Here is a 22851-nt window from a genome sequence, read left to right as displayed (position 1 = left end):
TAGTTATAATGCGAGTATTTCAGACCATAATGTCATAGAATTAACAGTTCATTCCAAAGCAAGTGAAAATAGAGATAAGCAAGAAATGAAAAAGTGGGAAGGATATGAAAATAACAACTTCTACAGTAAAATATAAAATGGTCAGAAATTAATGAAGAATTAAACAAAGATTGGAGATAACATTTTCGTAAGTGATGACATAAGGGTAAATACGGAGATATATATAAAATATTGGAGAAAATAGTGGAAAAATATTATACCGAAGAAGAAAAGTAAACATCATTCATGCATACCAAGAGACAGAAGGATCTTGTTCCAGAAAATCAGAAAGTGGAAAAAAGGTCTTGCAAAAGAAAAAAATGCATGGAAAGTTATAGAACTAAAAAGTAAGATAGAAAATGCAGAACAAAAGATTATACAATCAAAAGAAAATGAAAAAACGGGACTTGGAAGAAAAAACCCTATTAAATATCAAGCAAAACCCCCAAACTATTATACTCATATGCGAAGAAGATGAATAAAAGAAGAATAGAAATAGGCCCTCTGAGAATTGAAGGGAGATTAACGAATGAAAAAAGGAAATTTGCAACATACTGGCAGAACGATATAAGAGAGAATTCACCCTAGAATAGATAATGAAGATAATGATATAGAAGTAAGTGATGAAAATAGTGAATATTTAGCTGACATAGATATTAATGAAGCTGATATTGTGCAGGCTATTAATGAAATTAAAAATGGAGCTGCTGCAGGGCCTGATGGAATTCCTGCTATTTGTTAAAGAAAGTAGTCATTCTATCGCAAAGCCACTTGCAATATTATTAAGACAAAGTGTAGATACAGGCAAGATATATGATGAGCACAAATTAGCATATATTACCCTACTTTCAAAAGTGGATCAAGACTAGAGGCAAGTAATTATAGGCCTGTGAGTCTAACATCACATATATGAAAGTGTATGAAAGGGTAATGAAGAAAAAATATTATGAAACATTTATAAAAATAATTTGTTTAATAAAGGACAACATGGTTTCGTACCCGGAAAAAAGTACACAAACCCAAACTGTTAGTCCACCGTGAGAACCATATTCAAAATATGAAAAGCGGAAATGAAACAGATGTGGTTTATTTAGACTTTGCAAAAGCTTTTGATAAAGTAGAACCATAATATATTAGCGAAGAAAATTAGAAAACACAATATCGTGGATAAAGTAGGAAAATGGTTAAAAGAATTTTTACACAACAGAAAAACAGATAGTTATTGCAAATGACGAGAAAATCGGATGAAGCCAAGGTAATATCCGTGTGCCCGCAAGGTACGGTGTTAGCTGCAATACTGTTTGTTATTATGATTGAAGACATAGACAATAATGTTAAGGATTCGGTAGTGAGTAGTTTCGCAGATGACACAAGAATAAGTAGAGAAAGTTACTTGTGATGAAGATAGGAACGCTCTACAAAGAGACCTTAACAAAGTATATGATTGGGCAGAGGTAAAATAGGATGGTATTTAACTCTGATAAATTTGAATCAATAAATTATGGAGACAGAGAAAGAAGCTATATGCATATAAGGGACCTAATAATGAGACCATCACAAATAGGAAGCAGTTAAAGACCTTGGTGTGATGATGAAATGGAACATGTTTATGCAATGATCAAATAGCAACTCTGTTGGCAAAATGTAAAGCAAAAATGGGAATGTTGTTACGGCACTTCAAAACAGAAAAGCTGAACACATGATTATGCTTTATAAAACATATGTTCGTAGTCCACTTGAATATTGCGATATGATATGGTACCCACACTATCAAAAGGATATTGCCACAAATAGAGAGTGTACAAAGGTCCTTTACAGCTAGAATAGAAGAAGTTAAGGACCTAGACTACTGGGGAAAGACTACAATTCTTAAAATTATATGTCTAGAAAGGAGAAGAGAACGCACATGATAATTCAGGCATGGAAACAGATAGAAGGAATAGCAGAAAATATCATGGACTAAAAATATCAGAAAGAGCAAGCAGAGGTAGATTAATAGTGCCCAAACTATCCCAGAAAAATAAGGAAAGCACACGGACATTAATCCACTAGCACCAGCATCGATAATGCAGCGTCTATTCAATGCGTTGCCAGCTCATCTGAGGAAGTATATCAGGAGTGAGCGTAGATGTGTTTAAGAATAGCTCGACAAATATCTAAACTGCATCCCAGACCATCCAAGATTGGAAGATGCAAAATATACCGGAAGATGTACTAGCAACTCTCTGGTAGACATTAGAGGTGCCTCACACTGAGGGACCTGGGGCAACCGAACAAGATGTAAGGAATGTAAGGAAAGGGGACCATTTTCCGCTTGGAAACAATATGACGCCAGCAATTAAATAATTTTATGAGGAAAACAATATGATAATAGGATATTATCTCAATTTTATCTTTGCTGAAAGGAGAGAGAGTGTGAAGCTTGTTATCTCAACTTTCAGACTTTGTATAAAGAGAGAGAGAGAGAGAGAGAGAGAGAAATATAACGACTTCTTTCAACGTTAGTTCAGAATTAAGTCTAATGAAACATGGGTTACAGCTATGTACACACATACACACACACACACACACACACACATATATATATATATTATGGTGTGTGTGGTGTGTGTGTGTGTATGTATATGTGCGGTGTATGCACACACTATATTCACTAGTTAAGAAACCGCATTGCTTACAAGGGATGACCTCAGTAAAAGACAAAACAGAAGTACTTGATTATTCATCCTCCAGTTACCTAAGAAAAAAAAAAAAGGCCGCAAGTAACAAAGAGAAGGAGCTTCTAAAACATGAAAGCTAAAGCACAAACCTCATTAGTAGCACGTCTACCCCTGTAATTATACAAGGCAGTTCACTAATTAATATCCATCGCATTATTAAGAAATTGCAGTGGTTACGTCAAGTCGTGATGTAACCACTGAAGAAAAAATGAAATGTTTGTTTTGGCGTTTTGTAAATTGTCGAGGATTTCATTACTCTGTCTCTGGTTCGCCTTCATGATTTTGCAAGGCAGATTTTCTCTGAAATTTGATGTTTTTTCGTCTGAAATTTGAGGTTTTTCATCTGAAATTCTAAGTTTTTTCTTCTTAAATTTGTGGTTTTTCATCTGAAATTCTAAGTTTATCTTCTTAAATTTGTGGTTTTTCGTCTGAATCGTCTGAAATTAAGTTTATTCGTTTGAAATTTGTGGTTTTTTGTGTGAAATTTGAGGATTTTCTTTTGAAATTTGAGGTTTTTAATTATGAATTTGTGGTTTTTCGTCTGAAACGTCTGAAATTTAGGTTTTTCGTCTGAAATTCGAGGTTTTCTTCTGAGATTTGATTTTGTTTCTTCTGAAATTTGAGGTTTTTTTTCTTTTATTATGAATTTGTGGTTTTTCTTCTGCAACGTCTGAATTTTGTTTTTCGTCGTTTTTTCTGAAATTGAAGTTTTCTTTTGAAATTTGAGGTTTTCTTCTGAAATTGAGGTATTCATCAAAGATTTGTGGTTTTTCGTATGAATCGTCTGAAAATTGTGGTTTTTCGTCTAAAAATTTGAGGTTTTCTCTGAATTTGAGGTTTTTCGGGGGTTTGCAAATAGCGTTGGATTTTCCAAATTTCCTATGATTCTGTAGATACCTTAGGGGTTCGTAAATACCGACAGGTGTTTGCAATTACTTTGCTGGCTGTAAATACCCTAGGGTTTTTTAAAAAAACCCACGGGTTTTTGCAAGGGTTTACTTAGGTAATTGACGGAGGCAGACCCCCAAGGGTCACTTAGTATATTGAAGAAGCTGTATTCTAAAATGCTTATGCCTTTCATTTCTTCTATTTGACTTTATTTTCCTCTCTCTCTGTCAACGTCTAGCTCTAACCCATAAAAATGTACTAAAACCAGTAATATAATTCACAGCTTATTTTAACAGGGCACCTCTCTATTAGAAGTGCACCTAAATCTTCCCTCACAACACCCCCTCACTCTTCCCTGAGAGAGAGAGAGAGAGAGAGAGAGAGAGAGAGAGAGAGAGAGAGAGAGAGAGAGAGAGAATTAATGATTTGAAAGGTGAACTGTAAATGATCTTCACAGATCAGATCAACAGCTGTTCAACGTTGTGTTGTTTGGGGTCGTTGAATCAGTTATAATTTATGATCATACTAAATTCTATTGCAGGTCAGAAGGGGTCAAGTCGAAGGCATGATAGGTCAAGGAGTACTTGACCTTCCGTATGCAGAGGGGGTTAGGGTAGGGAGGGGAGGGGGTTACTCGGTCAGCTTAGGTTAGGGGTGGGGTGTTACTTAACTGAAATTAAAGTGTACTTATGCAAAAGCTCGACGATATGAACTTAAGATGAATCAAGTTCTCTCAAATTCATGATGAGAGTACTTTTTTTTCATTATAAGTTAATCTGTAAAGTAACTTATATTCATATAGATTTCATTTGCATAATAAGTAACCATTTGAAAGAAAATCAATGGGCATGCACAGGTATAATATTCGTCGGGGTCTGTAACCTTAGGCATTGTAACGCCATGTTACATAAATGGCATCTGTCTTTCCATTTAATTTCGTTCTTTGTAAAAAAAAAAATATGGAAAGCAGCTGATTAATATGTAAGATCTCCATTATAAAGGTAAATGAAAACGATCGATAAAACTGAACAGTATCATTGACAAATTGATTTTGTTACCCTATTCAGAGGTAAAGAATCAGATTATGTTTTGAGTAACCTCTTTATGAATAATAATAATAATAATAATAATAATAATAATAATAATAATAATAATAATAATAATAATAATATTATTATTATTATTATTATTATTATTATTATTATTATTATTCATTTTTATATAGCTGTTTGTAATCTGATCCTGAAGCTTGAGACTAATAATAATAATATAATAATAATAATAATAATAATATAATAATAATAATATAATAATATAATAATAATAATAATTATTATTATTATTATTATTATTATTCATAAATAGGTTACTCAAAGCATAATTTGACTCTTAATCTCCGAATGGGGGTAACAAAATTAATTTTGTCAATTATCATTTATTATTATTATTATTTTTTTATTTTATTTTTTTTTTTTGTTTTTGTTTATTTTTTTTAGGTGTTTATCACAGTCCTCTAATTCGACTGGGTGGTATTTATAGTGTTGGGGTTCCGGGTTGCATCCTGCCCTCCTTAGGAGTCCATCACTCTTCTTACTATGTGCGCCGTTTCTAGGATCACATCTTCTGCATGAGTCCTGGAGCTATTTCAGCCTCTAGTTTTTCTAGATTCCTTTTCAGGGATCTGGGGTCGTGCCTAGTGTTCCTATGATTATGAATACAATTTTCCACTGGCATATCCCATATCCTTCTTATTTTTGTTTTCAGATCTTGATACTTATCCATTTTTTTCCTTCTTCTCTTAACTCTGGTGTCCCATGGTTTTATGCGACATCAATGAGTGATACTTTATTCTTGATTTTGTCAATCTACTTCACATCTGGTCTATTTGCACGTTATCAACCACTATCTGTTCTGATACCATAGCCCCAGAGATCTTTGCTTGATCATTTTCTATCATTCCCTCAGGTTGGTGCTCGTACCACTTATTACTGCAAGGTAGCTGATGTTTCTTGTACAGGCTCCAGTGGGATTTTTGGGCTTTTTGCTACTGAATCATGCCTCTTTTTGTACTGGTTCTGTGCAAGTGCCGGACATTCGCTTGCTATGATATTATTATTATTATTATTATTATTATTATTATTATTATTATTAATTATTATTATTATTATTCAGAAGATGAATCCTATTCGTCTGGAACAAAGCCCACCACAGAGGCCACTACTGACTGAAATTCAAATTTGAAGCTTCAAAAGAATATTATGGTGTTCATTTGAAAGAAGTAACAGAAGGTGACAGGAAATACAGAAAGAAAAGTAAAAAATAAATAGCTAATATATAAGTATATCATCAAATTTAAGGACAGAACAAACAAAAATCTGAATGAAAAAAAAAAAACGAGGTAAAATGTTCTTCCAAGAAAAATATGCACGACACCTATACGCTCCCAAAATGATATAATAAAGTAATAAATAAATAGCTATAAATGTCATTATCGAATAAATGTAGGGCACAGTTTAATAGGATTAATAAAAACTTTTAAAATTCTAAAAATGGTCTTCCAAGGAAATACACTCGATGCCGACACTTCGTTTTTATAACTCTCTTCAAAGAAAAAAAATTAACATATTATACAACCCATTGTTTACTGTTACGACGATAGCGAATACTTTTATCAAGTACTCATTACGTCATGCATTTGTCATTTTAGTTAGGCATTTCCTGCTTGTCCCTTTATAAATGGTGGAGGCCCCTTGGCACGGTCACCAGTTCTTTCCCGACGAAGACCGAGTTCAAACACTTGTAGCTCCAGCTTGTCTGTGTTGTGACTAGTATTCCAGAAATGGCTCGCCTCGCTGTAGTTTTGTTTGTCTCTGGTAAATATTTGTTCTATCTCTCTCTCTCTCCTCTTGGTTGTTTGGTTAGGTCAATGAAGAAAAAAGCTCTGGACCGTAGTTTGTGTTTTCCATCTCAAAACTGTCGATCTTGACCTAACCTGTCCAAGGGCAGCATCTGACTTACCTGCTAGGATACCTAACTTGCCTAAGGGTGCCACATCTGACTAATGTCCAGGACGTGTGTCCTAGCTAACTGTCTAGAGCACGTGCACCTACCTGTCTTAGGGTGTGTCCATCAACTGTGTTAGAGCAGGTGTCCCACCTAACTGTCCCTAGGCCATTTGCGTACCTTATGAACAGGTCCTAGAGCGTGTCCAAACCTTAAACCCATCCTAGGACACGCATCTAGCTAACCTGTCCTATCACATTGTACCACCTAAGCGTCCCAGGCACAGTGTCCTACCTTACCGTCTAGTAGTGTCCTATCAACCTGTGTTAGATGGTTTCCCACCTAAACCGTCCTTTTAAGCATTTGCAGATCTTATGTAACAGGTTCTAGAGCAGCCAACCTTAACCCATCCTAGGACACCGCATTTAGCTAACCGTCCTAATCACATGTCCACCTAAACCTCCCGGCACAGTTCTACCTGGTCCTGTCCATGCTACCTAACCCTTCCTAGGGCACAGCACCTTATAACCTGTCATTGGGAACTGTGGTCCTGGACAGGTGGCAGACCTTGGCTTCCAGGAAACCTTCCCTTCAGCGTATTTTGCCTTCATGAAATGAACCGTGAACTCTGTTTCAGGTTCACGCACTGGTTATCGTGCTCAGTTCCAGAATCATTCCTGGTTATTTTGCTCAGTTCCAGAATCATTCCTGGTTATTTTGCTCAGTTCCAGAATCATTCCTGGCTATTTTGCTCAGTTCCAGGATCAACCCCCTGGTTTATCTTATCGTCTTTGGTGGGAAGATGGCATTTGATCATCTCTACTGTAAACGAAGTGTTTTAATTTTGATTAAGAAAATTAATTCATTTGCTGGCTTCCATTTTTAAGGGTGATACCTCATTATATGTATAATGTCTCATCTTGAAAATCATGTTTCAATCATTATTATGTTCATTAGCATTGGTTTAATATTTCTTTTTCATTTGTAAATAGTTGCAAGCAGAAATCAGCATTTCATAATTACTTGAAATCGAAAGACTGTTTCAGTTAGTCTATGCGTATTCATTATGTATGTATAAACGCAGTATTTATACAGCAATCGCCTCTGCTTCCAGTTCTCGTAGTTCACGCGCTTGCCAATGGCCGTGGACAGGGTCAGCCACCCACCTTCGTCTGTCAAAAAGACGGATACTTCGCCGACTTCCACAGGAACTGCATCGTCTACTATCACTGCGTTGGAGGTGAAAAGCAAACGTAAGTTTCTGCTTTCATACATTTGTTTTTTTATAATTTTTTTATTATTATTATACAGCAGCTTTTGCATAATTGTACTGTTCAGTAGACCTCTTAGCTAATCCCGAATCAGCTGAAGTGAGTGGTCTACTGCTTCAGTAGACATACATGAAGTAAGTTTTTTCTAACTGGGTGATAAGCCTCTACACCTAAGAACTTACTGCATCAGCTTAAGGAACCTACAGACGAGTAGACAAGAAGGATTTATAATCACAGTATATACTGCTATCCAATGTATAATTGTGGGTTTTTCATTTAAAACATGTAAGCCTTGTATTATAAACCCCTCCTTTTCAAATGGAATCTTACAAGGCCACATTCACTCCTTTGCATTATGACTCAGAATTTGATTGTTTATTTATTAATCAACCTTAAATGAAGGTTGCAAAACTCTATAATGATTCCAGGAAAAATATAGGAAATGTCGCCTTTATGTACCAAATATTTCCGAGTCATCAGCAAACCATTTTGATTCAAAACACTAAATCCATACTTAAGAAAAGTTATTTCTGAGTTATAGCAAGCAGTTTACTTATTAAAACTTATCAGAAAAAAATGACACGAATGGCTTGCTTAGAACGCTAGACATGATTGAATGAATGAAAGTTTTCTTCAAAGTCACACAAGTAAACTTTTTATGCATTATTAACCAGCTTGATTGGGTCTCATTCATTTTTCTCGGTGAATAACTACTGATGGGAATCTTTCTCATCTTTGCTAAATAGAACTACAAAGGCATCGTAAGAAATCAAACAACCTACCCATAACCCTCCAGTTTTTTTTAAGAAAACGGGTAAATACCTGTCACGCTTTATTTTCATGGCTGGTCTAGTTACGGACATTCAATTGGAAAAGTCTGAAACAAATACCTCTCGTTCTCTCAGGTTTGGCTGCCCAACTGGTCAACTCTTCGACGAAGGGAAGGCCATGTGTGTGTCACAAGAGAACGTTCTGTGTCCTTATCCTGGAAGCAGCTAGACGGAACCTCTCCTGGGATGCAATGGACTAAAGTCTGTCTCAAGATGAACTCCGTACCTGACCATGGCATGATGACCTTGATAACACCGTATTCATTCTTGGATAAAGATTTGCATTCAAACTGTTTATAGAGAAGTTTCTTAATGTGTAACTTTGTCTCAATATATATGAATTGCCGCAATGTCAGTCAGTCATTTCATACCAACAATACTACCTTTGAGAGAGAGAGAGAGAGAGAGAGAGAGAGAGAGAGAGAGAGAGAGAGAGAGAGAGAGAGAGAGATAAGGACTTTGTTTTGAACATTAGTTCAAGATTAAGTTTATATGAAATATGGGTTACAGCTATGTATATATATGTATGTATATGTGTATGCACACACTATATTCACCAGTTAAGAAACCACATTGTCTGACAAGGGCTGACTCAAAGTATAAACCCCATTAGTAGCACGTCGTCCCCTGTAATTATACAAGGCAGTTCACTAATTAATATCCATCGCATTATTAAGAAATTGCAGTTGTTAGGTCAAGTCGTGATGTAACCACTGAAGAACAAATGAAATGTTTGTTTTGGCGTTTTGTAAATTGTCGAGGATTTCATTACGCTGTCTCTGTTTCGCCTTCATGATTTTGTAAGTCAGATTTTCTCTGAAATTTGAGGTTTTTCATCATAAATTTGTGGGTTTTCGTCAGAATCGTCTAAAATTAAGGTTTTTAGTCTGAAATTTGTAGTTTTTGTCAGAAACTTGGTTTTTCTTCTGAAATTTGAGGTTTTTTTCTGAAATTTGAGGTTTTTCTTCTGAAATTTGAGGTGTTTCGGTGGGCAAACTCCCTGTTACCTTTTTTTTTCTTTTTTTTACTTGTTAGTCTCATCCTGGGGTTTGCAAATGCTGTTGGATTTTCCAAATTCCCAAATACGTGTGGTTTTACAGACACCTTAAGGGTTCGTAAATACCCCCAGGTATTTTCTATTAATTTTGGGGCTATAGATACCCTAGGAGTTTTCAAATACCCCAAGGGTTTTCGGCAGTTACTTAGTTTACTGAAGAGACTGTATTCTAATCCGCTTACGCCTTATACTCCTGTTTTACTCTCTCTCTCTCTCTCTCTCTCTCCTCTCTCTCTCTCTCTCTCTCAACATCCGGCTTCTACCCGTAAAATCGTGTTAATGAACAGGTCCATAACTGACAGTTTATTTTAACACGGCACCTCTTTATAAGAAAGTGCACCTACACATTCTTCCCCCAGAGAGAGAGAGAGAGGAGAGAGAGAGAGAGAGAGAGAGAGAGAGAGAGAGAGGTAATGATTTGAAAGGTGAACTACAAAATAACCTTTACAGATCAGATCAAATAGTTGTTCGTTGCAGTGATGTATGCGGCGTTGAATCAGTTATAATTTATGATCATGTTACATTCTATAACAGGTCAAAAGGGGTCAGGTTGAAGGCATATCTTAAGGAGTACTTGACTTTCTGCTTGCAGGGGAGGAAGAGTTGGAGGGTGAGGGTTGGGTGGGGTACCTAACTTTGAATAAAGGTTGCTTATATAAAAGCTGGACAACATGTACTTAGCTGAATCAAGTTCTCAGAAAGACATGGAAATTAAAATTTGAAGTAAATTTCAGTAGCGTAAGATGTCATTTTAAAGAAAATGTTTGCGATCAAACTTACAATGGGCATACATGGGTGTAATATTCCTCGGAGTCTGTGTCCTTAGTCATTGTAACGCCATGTTACACAAGTCGATAAATGGCACGTATTCAATTTAGTGTCACCCATACTTTGCGTAAAAATGGAGAGTAGCTGATTAATATTATAATGTCATCATAAACTTCCTTACTTAGGAGAAGTCATCAAGTAAGGTTTCCATTATGTGTATAAAAGATTCCGTGGGAATGAAAACGAAATGTAACGTTGAACAGTAACCACTAACCAATTTGATTTTGTGGACCCTATTCAAAGATAAAGAATCACCTATAATAACTTTAGAATGAGATTAATAAAAAATAATTATTATTAATATTATTATTTATTTATTTATTTGGTCTATCAGTCCTCTAATTCGACTGGGTGGTATTTCTAACGTGGGGTTCCGGGTTGCAATCTGCCTCCTTAGGAGTCCATCACTTTTCTTACTAGAATCGCACTTCTGCATGAGTCCTGGAGCTACATCAGCGTCTAGTTTTTCTAGATTCCTTTTCAGGGATCTTGTGATCGTGCCTTGTGCTCCTATGATTATGGGTACAATTTCCACTGGCATATCCCATATCCTTATTTCTATTTTCAGGTCTTGATACATATCCATTTTTTCCTCTCTTTCTCTTCAATTCTGGTGTCCCATGGTATTGCGACATCAATGAGTGATAATAATAATAATAATAATAATAATAATAATAATAATAATATAATAATAATAATATAATATATTATTATTATTATTATTATTATTATTATTATTGTTATTATTATTATTATTTTTATTATTATTATTATTATTATTATTATTATTATTAATATTATTATTATTCAGAAGATGAACTCTATTCGTATGAAACAAGCCCACCACAGGGGCCACTGACTGGAAATTCAAATTTCAAGCTTCCAAACAATATGGTCTTCATTCCAAAGACGTAACAGAAGTACAGAGAGTAACAGGAATACAGACAGGAAAGATCAATGATAGAAGAGAAAAAAAGGGTATGCAATAAAGTAATAATAAATAGCTAAAAGTGCAAAGTATATCATCAAAATACAAGGGTAGAACAAATAAAACCTGGATGATATAAAAAAAAGGCAAAATTGTTCACCCAAGAAAAAAAGGCCCGATACCGGCACTCCCAAATCAATGTAATGAAGTAATAAATAACTAGCCATAAAATGTTATCAAAATAAAATGAGTAAACAATTAAAAAGAAATAAATGAAAAATTTAAAATTTCTGAAAATGTTCTTCCAAGGAAAGCACACACACGATACCGATACTCCATTTTTCATAACTCTCATCGAAGGAAAAAACGGATTAGCATATGAACCACCATTGCCTATTGTTTCGACGATTGCTAAGATTTTTATGTGGTGCTCAGACATCTGGCGTTTGTCATCCACGGACCCTTTATAAATGGCGAATCCCCCTGGCACAGTCACCAGTCCCTTCCTGACAAAGCAGAACGAGAGATTTCAACTTCTCGTAGCTCCAGCTTGTCTGTGGTGTGACTAGTATTCCAGAAATGGCTCGCCTCGCCGTAATTTTGTTTGTCTCTGGTAAATATTTCTATTTATTTATTTATTTTTTTTATTTTTAGAGCGCCCTTTACCTTGAATAACCCACAAAAATATCGATCTTAACCTAACCTGTCCAGGGTAACAGTATCTTCCCAAAATTATCCTAGGGTGCAGCGTCCTGCCTTACCTGTCATCGGACGCTGTGTCTTACCTAACCTGTCGTAGGGCAGTGTCCCGCCTAACCTGTCGTAGGGCAGTGTCCTATCTAACCTGTCTTAGAGCACGGTGTCCTATATACCTAACTCCTAAGGCATACATAGTATCTTGCATTACATGTCCTAGAGCAGCATCCAACCTTAACCCGTCCTAGGACACAGCATTCTACCTAACCTGCCCTAGAAGACATTGCTTGTCCTAGTCACATTGTCCGACCTAACGTGTCCAAAGGCATATGCAGTACCATACGTAACATGTCCTAGAACATTGTCCAACCTTAACCCGGCCTAGGGCACAGCATTCTACCTAAACTGTCCCAGGCACAGTGTTCTACCTGACCTGTCAGGACAATGCCGACCTAACCCTTCCTAGGGCACAGCACCGTACATAACCTGTCATTGGGAACTGTGGTCCTGGACAGGTGGCAGGCCTTCGCTTTCAGGAAACTTTCCCTTCAGCCATATTTTGCCTTCATGAAATGAACAGTGAACTCTATTTCAGGTTCACTCCCTGGTTATTGTGCCCAGTTCCAGGATCATTCCTGGTTATTTTGCTCAGTTCCAGGATCACCCCTGGTTATTTTGGTCAGTTTCAGAATCACCCCTGGTTATTTTGCTCAGTTCAAGGATCAACCCCCTTGTTAATCTTATCGTCTTTGGTGTGAAGATGTCATTTGATCAATTTCTACTATAAACGAAGTGTTTTAGGATTAAAGAAAATCATTCATTTGCTGGCTTCTATTCTTAAGGGGGATACCTCATTATATGTATAATGTCTCATCTTCATAATCATGTTTCAATCATTATTATGTTCATTTGTATTGGTAGTAATTTTCCTTATTTTTTTCATTTATAAATAGTTCCACACCGAGATTAGCATTTCATAATTATTTGAAATCGAAAAGCAATAATATTTAGTCTATGCATATTCATGTACTTGTATGTATGTATGACCTCAGTATTCATACAGCAATTGTCTCTTCTTCCAGTTCTCGTAGTTTACGCTCTTGCTGACGATCGGGCCCTTAAAGGTGAGTCCCTTGCTAACCGTCGGGACCTTGAAGGTGAGGCCCTTGGAGGTTGGGCTCTTGGAGGTTGGGCCCTTGCTAACCGTCGGGCCCTTAAAGGTGAGGCCCTTGCTGGCGATTGGGCCCTTAGAGGTGAGGCCCTTGCTAACCGTCGGGACCTTGAAGCCCTTGCTAACCGTCTTGCCCTTAAAGGTGAGGCCCTTGGAGGTTGGGCCCTTGCTAACCGTCGGGACCTTGAAGCCCTTGCTAACCGTCGGGACCTTGAAGGTGAGGCCCTTGGAGGTTGGGCCCTTGCTAACCGTCTTGCCCTTAAAGGTGAGGCCCTTGCCGACGATTGGGCCCTTAAAGGTAAGGCCCTTGCTAACCGTCGGGACCTTGAAGCCCTTGCTAACCGTCGGGACCTTGAAGGTGAGGCCCTTGGAGGTTGGGCCCGTGGAGGTTGGGCCCTGGGAGGTCGGGCCCTTGAAGGTTGGGCCCGTGGAGGTGGGGCCATTGGCCAGCCACCCACCTTCGTCTGTCAAGAAGATGGCTACTTCGCCGACTTCCATAGGAGCTGCACCGTTTACTATCGCTGCGAAGGTGGTGTAAAGCAAACGTAAGTTTCTGCTTTTATGTTATTTGTTTTTTATATTTTTTTATTATTATTATACGGCAGCTTTTGCATAATTGTACTGTTCAGTAGACCTCTTAGCTAATCCTGTATCAGCTGAAGTGATTAGTCTACTGCTTCAGTAGTTTGTCTAACTGCGTGATAAGCCTTTACACCTACGAACATACTTTATCAGTTTAAGGAACCTACAGACAAGTAGACATGAATAATTAATTTTATATTCACAGTTTATAGAATACAATATATCTTGAACCAACACTCCATTAGATTGCAATGAATTCAGAATCACAGCATATACTATATATAATGTATAATTGTGGATTTTTCATTTAAAAAAAACCTGTAAGTCTTTTATTATTACAACCCGTACATTTTCATTTGAAATCTTACAATACAACATTCACTCATTTGCAATAATTGGGTTAAAGTCCTATGATTCAGAATTTTATCATTGATTTATGAATCATAGTTAATTAAGGATTGCACAATTCTATATTAATTCCTGAAAAAAATAGTAAATATCCCGTTTACATATTACCGAGTAGTCAGCAAACCCATTTGATTCAAAGCACTAAATCCATACTTTAGAAAAATTATCTCTGTTATAGCAAGGAGCTTACTTATTAGATAAAAATTCCCGTTGAATGATTTACTTAGAACGCGAGGCAAGAGTGAATGAATATGTTTTATGCAAAATCACCCAATTAATTTTTTCATTGTTCACCAGCTTCATTGGGTCTCATTCATTTTTCTTGATGAATAACTACTGATGGGAATCTTCCTCATTCTTTCGAAATAGAACTACAAAAGCGTCGTATGAAATCCATGGGACAGTTAAACTGTAGTCAGTTATTACCTAACCCATAACCCTCCAATTTTTAAGAAACGTGTATATAGCTTTTTTCGTGGCTTACGGATGCTCAGTACCTCTCATTCTCTCAGGTTTGAATGCCCAACCGGTGAACTCTTCGACGAAGGGAAGGCCACGTGTGTCCCACAAGAGGACGTTCAGTGTCCTTATCCTAAAGCAGCTAGACCGAACCTCTCATGGATGCAGTGGAACTCAAGTCTGTCTCAAGATGAACTCCGTACCTGACCATGGCATGATGACCTTGATAACACTGAATATCATTCTTGGATAAAGATTTGCATTTAAGCTGTTTATAGAGAACTTTCTTAATGTGTAACTTTGTCTCAATAAATATGAATTGCAGCAATGTCAGTCAGTCATTTCATACCAACAATACTACCTTTGAGAGAGAGAGAGAGAGAGAGAGAGAGAGAGAGAGAGAGAGAGAGAGAGAGAGATAAGGACTTTGTTTTGAACATTAGTTCAATATTAAGTTTATATAAAATATGGGTTACAGCTATGTATATATATGTATGTATATGTGTATGCACACACTATATTCACCAGTTAAGAAACCCCATTGTCTGACAAGGGCTGACTCAAAGTATAAACCTCATTAGTAGCACGTCGTCCCCTGTAATTATACAAGGCAGTTCACTAATTAATACCATCGCATTATTAAGAAATTGCAGTTGTTACCTCAAGTCGTGACATAACCACTGAAGAACAAATGAAATGTTTGTTTTGGCGTTTTGTAAATTGTCGAGGATTTCATTACGCTGTCTCTGTTTCGCCTTCATGATTTTGTAAGTCAGATTTTCTCTGAAATTTGAGGTTTTTCATCATAAATTTGTGGGTTTTCGTCAGAATCGTCTAAAATAAAGGTTTTTCGTCTGAAATTTGTAGTTTTTGTCTGAAACTTGGTTTTTCTTCTGAAATTTGAGGTTTTTCTTCTGAAATTTGAGGTGTTTCGGTGGGCAAACTCCCTGTTACCTTTTTTTTCTTTTATTTTTACTTATTAGAGTCTCATCCTGGGGTTTGCAAATACTGTTGGATTTTCCAAATTCCCTGGGGTTTTCAAATCCCCTGTGGTTTTACAGACACCTTAGGGGTTCGTAAATACCCCCAGGTATTTTCTATTACTTTTGGGGCTACAGATACCCTAGGAGTTGTTAAATACCCCAAGGGTTTGCGGCGGTTACATAGTTTACTAAAGAGACTGTATTCTAATCCGCTTACGCCTTTTACTCCTGATTTACTCTCTCTCTCTCTCTCTCTCTCTCTCTCTCTCTCTCTCTCTCTCTCTCTCAACATACGGCTGCTACCCGTAAAATCGTGTTAATGAACAGATCCATAACTGACAGTTTATTTTAACACGGCACCTCTTTATAAGAAAGTGCTCCTACACATTCTTCCCCCAGAGAGAGAGAGAGAGAGAAAGAGAGGTAATGATTTGAAAGGTGAACCGCAAAATAACCTTTACAGATCAGATCAAATAGTTGTTCGTTGCAGTGATGTATGCGGCGTTGAATCGGTTATAATTTATGATCATGCTACATTCTATAACAGGTCAAAAGGGGTCAGGTTGAAGGCATATCTTAAGGAGTACTTGACTTTCTGCTTGCAGGGGAGGAAGAGTTGGAGGGTGAGGGTTGGGTGGGGTACCTAACTTTAAATAAGGGTTGCTTATATAAAAGCTGGACAACATGTACTTAGCTGAATCAAGTTCTCAGAAAGACATGGAAGGACTTTTCACTGCAAATTAAAATTTGAAGTAAATTTCAGTAGCGTAAGATGTCATTTTAAAGAAAATTATTGTGATCAAACTTACAATGGGCATACATGGGTGTAATATTCCTCGGAGTCTGTGTCCTTAGTCATTGTAACGCCATGTTACACAAGTCGATAAATGGCACGCATTCAATTTAGTGTCTCCCATACTCTGCGTAAAAATGGAAAGCAGCTGATTAATATTATAATGTCATCATAAACTTCCTTACTTAGGAGAATTCACCAAGTAAGGTTTCCATTATGTGTATGAAAGATTCCGTGGGAATGAAAACGAAATGTAACATTGAACAGTAACCACTAACCAATTTGAATTTGTGGACCCTATTCAAAGATAAAGATTCAATAATGCTTTGAGTAAACTCTAAGAATGACCTATAATAATTTTAGAATGAGATTAATAAAAAAAAATAATTATTAATATTATTATTATTTATTTATTTATTTATTTGGTCTATCAGTCCTCCAATTTGACTGGGTGGTATTTCTGACGTGGGGTTCCGGGTTGCAATCTGCCTCCTTAGGAGTCCATCACTTTTCTTACTAGAATCACACTTCTGCATGAGTCCTGGAGCTACATCAGCCTCTAGTTTTTCTAGATTCCTTTTCAGGGATCTTGTGATCGAGCCTTGTGTTCCTATGATTAGGGTTTGGGGGTAGGAGGGGGTGATCTTAGACTTAGAGCCTAGGGAGAGTCCCGTAACGTACCAACTCTCTCTCTCTCTCTCTCTCTCTCTCTCTCTCCCCCTTTTTTCTTAGGATTACCTTTTTCTCACGAAGGCTCCCAGACGGTAAAATCATAGTTCTGCCATTAATGACTCCGGAAGACGGTGTAACTTTAGACCGTTTAAGGTGCTGATAATCCCTATTCAAAGAGGTACATCCATAAGTCGGCGTCGACCTGGTGACGTCACGAGCTTCCTTTTTTTATTTTATTTAATTTCTATTTTTTTATTTTTTTTTTACAGCAAACTGCAAGAAAGCCGCTACGAGTCAAGTGCATAAGTACATCATAAATATGGAACAAATGCAACTATTAACAGCAACAGCAAAGACAAGACACACACACACACACACACACACACACACACACACACACACACACATATATATATATATATATATATATATATATATATATATATATATATATATATATATATATATCTAAACTTGTCTTGCTGAGCTGCTGTTAATAGTAGCATTTGTTCCATATTTATGATGTACTTATGTACTTGTCTCATATATATATATATATATATATATATATATATATATATATAATATAATATATATATATATATGATAACTTGATCACGAAGTATATAAGCGTGATGCTATGTATAAATAAACGTTTTTTTGCCATGGAGGAAAAAATGAAAGGCGAGAGAGCCAAGAACTTTCGGTCTACACGACCCTTTACTTTGGCACAACTAAGTAAGGGTCGTGCTAGACCGAAAGCTCTTGGCTCTCTCGCCTTTCATTTTTTCTCCGTGGCAAAAACCTTTATATATATATATATATGTATATATATGTGGTATATATATATATATATATATATATATATATATGTATATATATATTTTATTTTTCAGCAAAATACAAGAAAGGAACTACGAGTCAAGTACATAAGTACATCATAAATATGGAACAAATGCTACTATTAACAGCAACAGCAAAGTCAAGAAACTTTATTTTTTACATAGTAGAGGAAATAACTTTGTAAGCGGCAATAGACTGTTGTGATTTGAAGATAAACTTCAGGCACTAAAGCACAGAGAAGTTTAAGCCACCGCAATGAAGTTACGGCTGTAAAACAAAACTTCACCGCAATTTTAAGCCAAAGAAGCAGAAAATAGTCTTCACGCATAAGACTATAAAAGAACCGTCTGAAGAAATCATAAATCTGTAATTTACGACCGCCAATGTCCATGTTTATTATTAGAAAATTACGCAAAATGTAGATGATGCACCTTTCTTCGTGTGAGGGAGGACAAGACACACCAGTTTCTTGGAATTCTCTTATTACCTTTGTTTTCCTTGACTTATGACTCTTGGTCTTCCTCCCTCTTTTGCGTGGTTCCTTGCGTAGTTCCTTCGGTCCTGGGCTAGGTAAGGGCGCTGGGTTGTACTACGTCCTATTAGACCAATCATCGCAAAGAATGTATTCAAAGCTTCAGCAAGACTCCGGTTTGGAACTGATACAGAACTTGGAGAGCCGAAACCACTGAAATTATATTACGTTTACCTCATAAATCTACAGACTGATAATTCATCCAAGTTGCGAACAATGTTAGGTATAACTAGCAGGTGCATAATTATTCACCTGTTGAGTCAACAGAGGTATGACTGGATTACGCTGAAAGCAAAGAGTAAGCCTTGAAGGGAATGCATCTCAGTGCATTCACGTTGCATGCAACGCACATCGCGTGAAGTCATGATGTAATCATTAAGTAGTATGGACGAAGGTCTTACGACAGAAACGGGCCTACTAGCAACATGAAATTAACAAAATACAAAGCAGCATGAAAAAGGCTTCACTAGCTTACAGAAAGCTTATGTATATATATATGAGTGACCTCTCTACCTGACAGTATTGATTATTATTATTATTATTATTATTATTATTATTATTATTATTATTATTATTATTATTATTATTATTATTATTATTTATTATTATTATTATTATTATTCAGAAGATGAACCGTATTCATATGAAACAAACCTAGGTGGAGGGGGCCAATGATTTGAAATTCAAGCTTCCATTATTATTATTATTATTTTATTTTTATTTAGTTATTTATTTTTTTTTTTTTGGTTTATCACAGTCCTCCAATTCGACTGGGTGATATTTATAGTGTGGGGTTCCGGGTTGCATCCTGCTCCTTAGGAGTTCATCACTTTTCTTACTATGTGCGCCGTTTTCTAGAATCACACTCTTCTGCATGAGTCCTGGAGCTACTTCAGCTCTAGTTTTTCTAGATACTTTCAGGATCTTGGGATCGTGTCTAGTTTTCCTATGATTAGGGTACAATTTCCACTGGCATATCACATACTTCTTATTTCTATTTTCAGATCTTGATACTTATCCATTTTTTCCCTCTCTTTCTCTTCACTCTGGTGTCCCATGGTATTGCGACATCAATGAGATGATACTTTCTTCTTGATTTTGTCAATCAACATCACATCTGTCTCTTTGCACGTATCACCCTATCTGTTCTGATACCATAGTCCCAGAGGATCTTTGCCTGATCGTTTTTCTATCACACCTTCAGGTTGGTGTTGCGTAACCACTTATTACTGCAAGGTAGCTGATGTTTCTTGCACAGGCTCCAGAGGAGGGCTTTTGCCACTGAATTATGCCTCTTTTTGTACTGGTTCTGTGCAAGTGCCGGACATTCGCTTGCTATGTGTTATGGTTTCATTTTTCGTATTGTACTCCTACATATGGGAGAGATGTTATTCCGTCTATCGTTCTTTGAACATATCTGGTTCTTAGGCCCTGATCTTGTGCCGCTGTTATCATTCCTTCAGTTTCCTTCTTTAGCTCTCCCCTTTGTAGCCATTGCCAACGTGCCATCGCTGGCTAGTTCTTTAGTCTGTCTCATGTATTGTCCGTGCATTGGTTTGTTGTGCCAGTCCTCTGTTCTGTTTGTCATTCTCTGTCTCTGTATATTGTGGGTCTTCGTCTACTTTATTCGTCCTTCATCCCATGCACTCTTTAGCCACTCGTCTTCACTGGTTTTTCAGATATTGCCCCAGTGCTCTGTTCTCGATGTTGACGCAGTCCTCTATGCTTAGTAGTCCTCTCCTCCTTCCTTTCGTGTTATGTATAGTCTGTCCGTATTTGCTCTGGGTGTAGTGCTTTGTGTATTGTCATATGTTTCCTGGTTTTCTGATCTATGCTGCGGAGTTCTGCCTTCGTCCATTCCACTATTCCTGCGCTGTATCTGATTACTGGCATTGCCCATGTGTTTATAGCTTTTATCATATTTCCGGCGTTGAGTTTTGACTTGAGTATCTCATTGAGTCTCTGCATATATTCTTTCGTGATCGTGTCCTTCATCTCTTGGTGTTTTATATCCCCTCCTTCCATTACTCCCAGGTATTTGTATCCAGTCTCATCTATGTGTTTGATGTTGCTCCCATCTGGTAGCTTTATCCCTTCAGTTCTCGTTACTTTGCTTTTTGTATGTTGACTAAGGCGCATTTTCTATTCCAAACTCCATCCTGATGTCCCCAGATACAATCCCTTACAGTCTGGATTAGGTTATCGATTTCCTTGATGCTGTTACCATACAGCTTGATGTCGTCCATGAACATCAGATGGTTTAATTATTTTATTATTATTATTATTATTATTATTATTATTATTATATTATTATTATTATTATTATTCAGAAGATGAACCGTATTCATATGAAACGAACCAGCTGGACCCACTTACTTGAAATTCAAAGCTTCCGAAGAATATGTTGCCCTCAAGGAAGTAAGAGAAGGTAAAAAGAGGTACATCAAGAAGGGATCTCGCATATTAAAAATAGAGAGAAAAAATAAATGAATGAATAGTTAAAAATGAATTTAAAAAGCAAGAACAGCAATAGGGTAGTAATAGCAAAGCATTGCATCTTCGCCTGAACCTTTAATTTGCAATTGCACGAGAAAGCAAAGTAGAGCAATAAAATGTGTAATCGTAGCTTCACAAGTTAGTTATTACTTTTAAAGTGACAAAGATGTGATAAAACCTGTGACACTTTCGAGGTTTAGCACACAATTCCTCCTCCAACTTCTTTAACTTATTTTTTATCGGGATTCTCTTTGAAGGACATTTTTCCGCTTGGAAACAATATGACGCCAGCAACTAAATTACTTTTATGAGGAAAACAATGTGATAATAGGATATTATCTCAATTTTTATCAATGCGTGAAAGGAGAGAGAGTGTGAAGCTTGTTATCTCAATTTTCACACTTTGTATAAAGAGAGAGAGAGAGAGAGAGAGAGAGAGAGAGAGAGAGAGAGAGAGAGAGAGAGAGAGAGAAATATAATGACTTTTTTCAACGTTAGTTCAGAATTAAGTCTAATGAAACATGGGTTACAGCTATGTATACACAAACACACACACACACACACACACACACAGATATATATATATATATATATATATATATATATATATATATATATATAGATATATATATATATATATATATATATATATATATATCTATATAATATATATATATATACATATATATATATATATATATATATATATATATATATATATATATATGTATGTAGTAAGTATGTATGTATGCGTGTGTTTGCAACACACTATATTCACTATAATGAGATTCAGGGTCTCTGTAACACGGTTTTTTTTTTTGGACTTTGCTCCTTGTCAAAGCATCGGATGTAGCTGAAAGTTGACATATGTATATTTTACAACCACACAAACAAATTTTGTCAGCATTATCAATAACCTAAACCCGATAGTTTTTAATTTTCATAGAGTAAAAAATGCTCTAGCCGACGCCATGGCCAATGATTACGAGCAAGAGTCGAAAACATCATTACGTAAGCAAGGTAAACAAACAACCTTTTGACTAAATGTTGCCCCGCCCATCCACCAGACAGAAATTTCCATCGGCTCTGAAACCCAAAGACTATGAATGGCGGAACGATACATAGATGTTGGTAGGGTATCAGTACTAGCGTAGTATAACTACTGTAGCAGTAGTGCGCAACAGTATAGCAGTAATATACATGAATTAAACGTTTAGGCCGAACTGCTGGGATCCTTGAGGATCATTTAGCACTTTTTACAACTACTCGAGAAATTAGTTTTTATAGCCAGAAGTTTAAATTTTCTAATCCAACAATGCCCCATGGTAGTCCTTCAGTGTTATCCTGAATTATAACGAGGCGAAAGTGGGTGGAGCCTCATGAAGTCACCATACTGACGATAATTATTGGTGAAGGTTTAAAGCCAATATACGGTACTGGCTATTTTTTTCAGCAAATAGGTAGATAGCTAATAAATAAAAATGCTTGACATTGATATAGCAGTTATCAAAATCAAGCTTGTCTACTATGTTTTTGATAATTACCAACTATTCCCTACATCTTGTCAATCTGATTGTGACTTATAAAGTAGACTGTAATTTTTTTTGGAAAATATTTTTTGGGAGTTAGACTAATAATCGAAGTGTTTTGTA

The 22851-nt window shown here is 36.4% G+C and overlaps 2 protein-coding genes across 4 annotated transcripts in view; both read left to right on the top strand.

Annotated features, from left to right (window-relative positions):
* Nucleotides 1–15213, top strand: part of LOC135206058 (uncharacterized) — a 57190-nt gene extending 41977 nt beyond the window's left edge. Inside the window, exons 3-4 of the mRNA XM_064237249.1 lie at nucleotides 13736–13976; nucleotides 14934–15213. Coding sequence (XP_064093319.1) covers nucleotides 13736–13976; nucleotides 14934–15087 — 395 coding nt within the window. The 3' untranslated portion in view covers nucleotides 15088–15213. The remainder of the gene's footprint in view (nucleotides 1–13735; nucleotides 13977–14933) is intronic.
* LOC135206059 (uncharacterized) overlaps nucleotides 12016–22851 on the top strand; it is a 30573-nt gene continuing 19737 nt past the window's right edge. Inside the window, exon 1 of one of the 3 annotated variants that reach the window (XM_064237252.1) lies at nucleotides 12016–12177. In XM_064237252.1, coding sequence (XP_064093322.1) covers nucleotides 12144–12177 — 34 coding nt within the window. In that variant the 5' untranslated portion in view covers nucleotides 12016–12143. The remainder of the gene's footprint in view (nucleotides 12178–22851) is intronic. The other 2 variants (XM_064237253.1, XM_064237254.1) reach the window with 2 other exon arrangements.

Source organism: Macrobrachium nipponense, chromosome 29, assembly GCF_015104395.2.
Source record: "Macrobrachium nipponense isolate FS-2020 chromosome 29, ASM1510439v2, whole genome shotgun sequence".
Lineage (NCBI taxonomy): Eukaryota > Metazoa > Arthropoda > Malacostraca > Decapoda > Palaemonidae > Macrobrachium > Macrobrachium nipponense.
The sequence above is the reverse complement of the archived record's forward strand: the minus strand, read 5'-3'. Positions and strand labels throughout refer to the sequence as shown.